The 4,317-nt window shown below is 37.3% G+C and overlaps 1 protein-coding gene across 1 annotated transcript in view; it reads right to left on the bottom strand.

Moving 5' to 3' along the window:
• Positions 1-585: 585 nt before the first annotated feature.
• The window catches only part of myo7ab (myosin VIIAb), a 34,756-nt gene continuing 31,024 nt past the window's right edge, over positions 586-4,317 (bottom strand). Inside the window, exons 44-49 of the mRNA XM_031868962.1 lie at positions 4,125-4,231; positions 3,587-3,772; positions 3,247-3,363; positions 2,767-2,850; positions 2,223-2,342; positions 586-1,785 (exon numbers count right to left, since the gene is read on the bottom strand). Of these exons, the coding sequence (XP_031724822.1) occupies positions 1,693-1,785; positions 2,223-2,342; positions 2,767-2,850; positions 3,247-3,363; positions 3,587-3,772; positions 4,125-4,231 (707 nt within the window). The 3' untranslated portion in view covers positions 586-1,692. The remainder of the gene's footprint in view (positions 1,786-2,222; positions 2,343-2,766; positions 2,851-3,246; positions 3,364-3,586; positions 3,773-4,124; positions 4,232-4,317) is intronic.

A 4,317-nucleotide genomic window follows, 5' to 3' on the forward strand; every position in this document is an offset into this window, starting at 1 on the left:
GTATGTCGAAAAAATCCATGAAAAAGTCCTAGTATAGTATGTCGTATTAGAGTGCTCGATCATAGTGCGTCAGAAAAAATACTTATTATAGTATGTGGAAAAAAGTATAGTTTGTTAAAATACAAAAACATAGAAAATGTCATAAAAAGTCGTGTAGTATTTCAAAAAACTTCATGAAAAAAGACATTGATGTCACAAAAGTCATTGTATAGCATGTAATGGTACAATATGAAAAAACTCAGTATAATGTAAAAAGTATTGTATTATAGTATGGTTGTAAATGTCATGAATAAAGTCAGAGTACTTTCAGCCATTTCATGTCTTTGAATGTTCAGCATGCTCCAAAAATCATTCAGGTTACTGTGCAACCCATACTTAAGAAAATATACATACAGTAAATGCTATTTGCAAAATCTCATTTATTCATGTCTACGTGATGTGTGGTCACATGGTCCAAAAACAGTGATGATTATGACTTGATCTTTAATAAAAATCAATGCTAATGGTTCGTACATTTAGAAAAAAAGACTCCATTCACCATCTACAGTATAAGTGTACATGTAGCTGTGGCACGCATACGGTCTGTTTCTGTGCACATGCATGACTAAACAATGTAATAAAAAAAAAAATCATTGGGTTATATTTAAATATGTTTGATTGATTGATTAAATGATTGCCTTGTTCCTCTTAATAATTCCAAATTTGACTGCATACATTGTCAAACTGGCATTTTATTTAATAAAAAGAGAAAAACCCACTAACTGAGATCTGAAGGGTCATTAGTTAGATGATGGGTTACTTTTGGTGTAAAAAGTGACTCTATATTTGATGCCCGGTTGGTAAACTCTGAGCATAAATACGGATGAAAAGACGAAGATACTCCACAAGACAAACTAACAAGTCGACTTCTGTTTTCTGGGGGATTTTCCGATTGTTTCAGGTATTTTCTTTCTTTTTTATAAAACAAGGATTAGAAATCAGATTTTTAATCATATCTTGTTTTTGTAAATCAAGCAAGAAGCTAGAGTACCGCTTTGTTGTCTCGACACCGATGTCGGCATTTGAGAAAACAGAATTCCGTCTCAAACAATAGTTGCATTTAAAGCTTGTTTTATCAAACGGCACAGAGATTATGAACTGATAACATGACATGTACTAACGTTCAACAGTTTTTCTTCTTTCTTTCCTTCAATGATTCAGACTCCAATTGTATTATTTACACTTGAAATAGTTTCTGCACCAAAAGAGGAATAATTAAATTATATTTTGCACTTGACACTGAAACAGGAACCTGTTCCTTTTAAATCTGCAATCTCTCGTTCCGCTCTTTCAATTGTCTGGTTGAACTATTGTACATGGCAGGAGATCACAAACTTTCAACGGTGTGTAAATAGCACAGCCGATAATATGACGGTCAGTTCACGGTGATTATAGTGCAGAAAGAAAGCCGTCCAAATTGCCGTGTTACAGGTGGGAAAAGGTCATTTAAAGGCAACAGGTGAGTGTTTTTAAGACAGGGCCGATACATAACAACATAAATGAAAACGTTGGCATTGCAGTGACACAGACACCTTGATAACCACTTTGTGAAACAATTCACACAGTTACGTACGAAATAAGAGCTTTTTGTTTACATGCATTCAAACTGCAGTGTGAGGAGGATTGATTGACCGTACATTCCAGCCGCTCTGCTCACTTGCTGTTGCCCCGGGTGGTTCGCTGTTTGGTCATTGTCGTCAGCATCTGGCTGATGTAAGAGGTCAGGAGGTCGTCCATTTTGTAGCCCTGTGTGTTTTGAGGACAAAGGTTAGATATGCTGAGCTGAATTGATGTTTATGTATTTGGATGTATGGCTCTATTGTTTTATTTTTTCTGTGATGAGAAAAAAATTGGTTGTTTGCATTAAAAGTGACAGCAATAGTTTCTCTTTCTCACACTCCTGATAGGTGAGAGAGCATAACAGAGCATAATGGCGCCTTAAGTGTAGACTACCTCTCTCTCTCAATATTTTATGTTTTCAAATTGTTGCACCGTGGCATTGTGTCATGAATGCGGCAAAATGATCTGTTCGGTCACAAATATCATAAAAATCAGGTCTGAACTCAAACCTAGGAGCATTGGTTACGTGATGAACCGTTGCAAATGTATATTAACATATTTAAACTCTTAATTTCAGGTTATTCTGGTGGCAGTAGTGCTTCATGTCAAAACCAGGAGCTCACCAGCGAGGTCTCACACAGCAGCTTGCTGCCTCGGACCAGGTTTCCGATGGTGATGTGGAAGTACGTGTTACCGCTGCTCCAGTTGGAGATCTTAGTGAAGGGGTGAGTGGTGAGGATGTCCTGCAGGCAATACAACAACTGAGATTAGCACACACACACCCTGTTGGCAGATACAGTGCAGTACTGTGAGATAGCTTGTGTACTTTTGATTTCAGGGAAATACACACGCTATCTCACAGTAACATAACGAAATGAAGTTATGGTGGTGAATCAACCTGTAACTCTAGAGAAATCTGACATCAAACAAAGAGAAATATCCAGAGAGCGACATTGATGACTAAATACAGTATGTTAGTGTAGCTTGAGCGTATTTTTGTGAACAAGATTTAACTCCAAATGTAAAAGTTTTCTATTGTAGCTTTCAGCATTTGGATTACAGAAAACTAATATTTTAGATTATCTGTATTTTGCAAATCTTTCAGAAAACGATTTTGTTCCCAAAATGATAATTCTTGGGAACAAACTAATATAAGTGTGGACCCACCTTAGACTTGGGATCAATGAGACTGACTCCGTGTTTGTTGATTGCAATCAGGAGGGCTTCTGGGTAATTTGGATCAGTTGTTTGCTGCAGGAAAAAAATAAAAAATAGAATAATTAAAAACAAAACTTTTCACACAGTGCTGAAAAAACAAGTTAGATTCTACTTTTATAATGTATATCATAGATTAAATGAATGCATGCATCAACAATGATAATCAAATAATATAATCTATATTATTCTGAAATAAACCATTCTGCATAACATTCACTTCCGATACTTTAAGTATATTTTGATGCTGATACTGTTGTACTTTGAAGTAACATTGTGAACGCAGGACTTTAACAGAGTATTTCTACACTTTAGTATTGCCACTTTTATTTAAGGTGAAATATCTGAATACTTGGACAACAACATAATGACCAAAATCTGCAACAACTGCTAAACGTACACTTATATTCCTCTTTTTACCAACGTCTTTACCTTGACTTCAAAAAAGGCAGAACCAAACGTGGTCCACTTGTAGATGATTTTGAGGAAGGAGTGTTTGGCTTCTTCTCGAGTCTTTCCGGGGTGCTTGTTGAACAGCGACACGATGGACTGAGAGGGAAACACACGTTTTTTAACATAATAAATGACTTTGCAGAGACTTTTATGACCAAACTTTTAGAACGGCCAACCAAGATTATTAAATACAAAGTTGCCAAAGTTGTACCCATGCATGGCATTGCCTTTGGGACATTCATGGTCTTCAGAGGATGAATAACAATACATTTGGTGATCCTCTGACTTTTCGTCTGCTCTAATACGTCATGCATCTCACCCTCTTCCAGTCGTCGGGGGACAGATGTCTGATCTGGTCCTGAGGGACGAGATCCTTCAGGATCTTGGAAATATTCTGGAAGTGGATTTTGTCATCCTCAAACTTCACCCTGTAGATCAGCGCTGCCAACTGGTGCACCTCCTCCCTCAAACACTTGTGGTAGCCTCGCAGATACTTAGGCAGCTCCTGTAGAGAGAAGACAGTCGCTGTTAAGATACTGCATGTCTGTATGTGGGACATTTCAACCCGTCTATTGGCAGATACATTCATACTTAAGGTTGTCCATAAACCTACACAGAGCTTTCAAGCTCCATTCAAATAAAAACACTGAAAACCATGTTTTATTAAAACCATATTAATTGTATCATTGAGTCTCAGACGTTTATATATTTATATTTCAGTGCAGTTTGACTTGTCGGGTGTCAATATCACATAGTAATGTCGCATTAACGTTAAGAAATAACGTGAAGAAATACCCTTAAAATAGCTGGAAACAATAATTTCACACATCTGTTGATTTCTGAGAGCTGTTACTCACTTGGTAGTAGTGGAAGATGGAGTCAGCCATAGAGTCTTTTCCTGGCACCGTATTAGTCCACAGCTTCTTCATGAAGAACACCTGATAGGTCAGTGAAGGCAGTACACCTGCAGACACAACACACACACACACACACACACACACACACACACACACACACACACACACACACACACACACACACACACACACA

The sequence above is a fragment of the Anarrhichthys ocellatus genome, unplaced genomic scaffold (genome assembly GCF_004355925.1).
Source record: "Anarrhichthys ocellatus isolate YVR2014 unplaced genomic scaffold, GSC_Weel_1.0 scaffold45, whole genome shotgun sequence".
NCBI classification, from domain to species: domain Eukaryota; kingdom Metazoa; phylum Chordata; class Actinopteri; order Perciformes; family Anarhichadidae; genus Anarrhichthys; species Anarrhichthys ocellatus.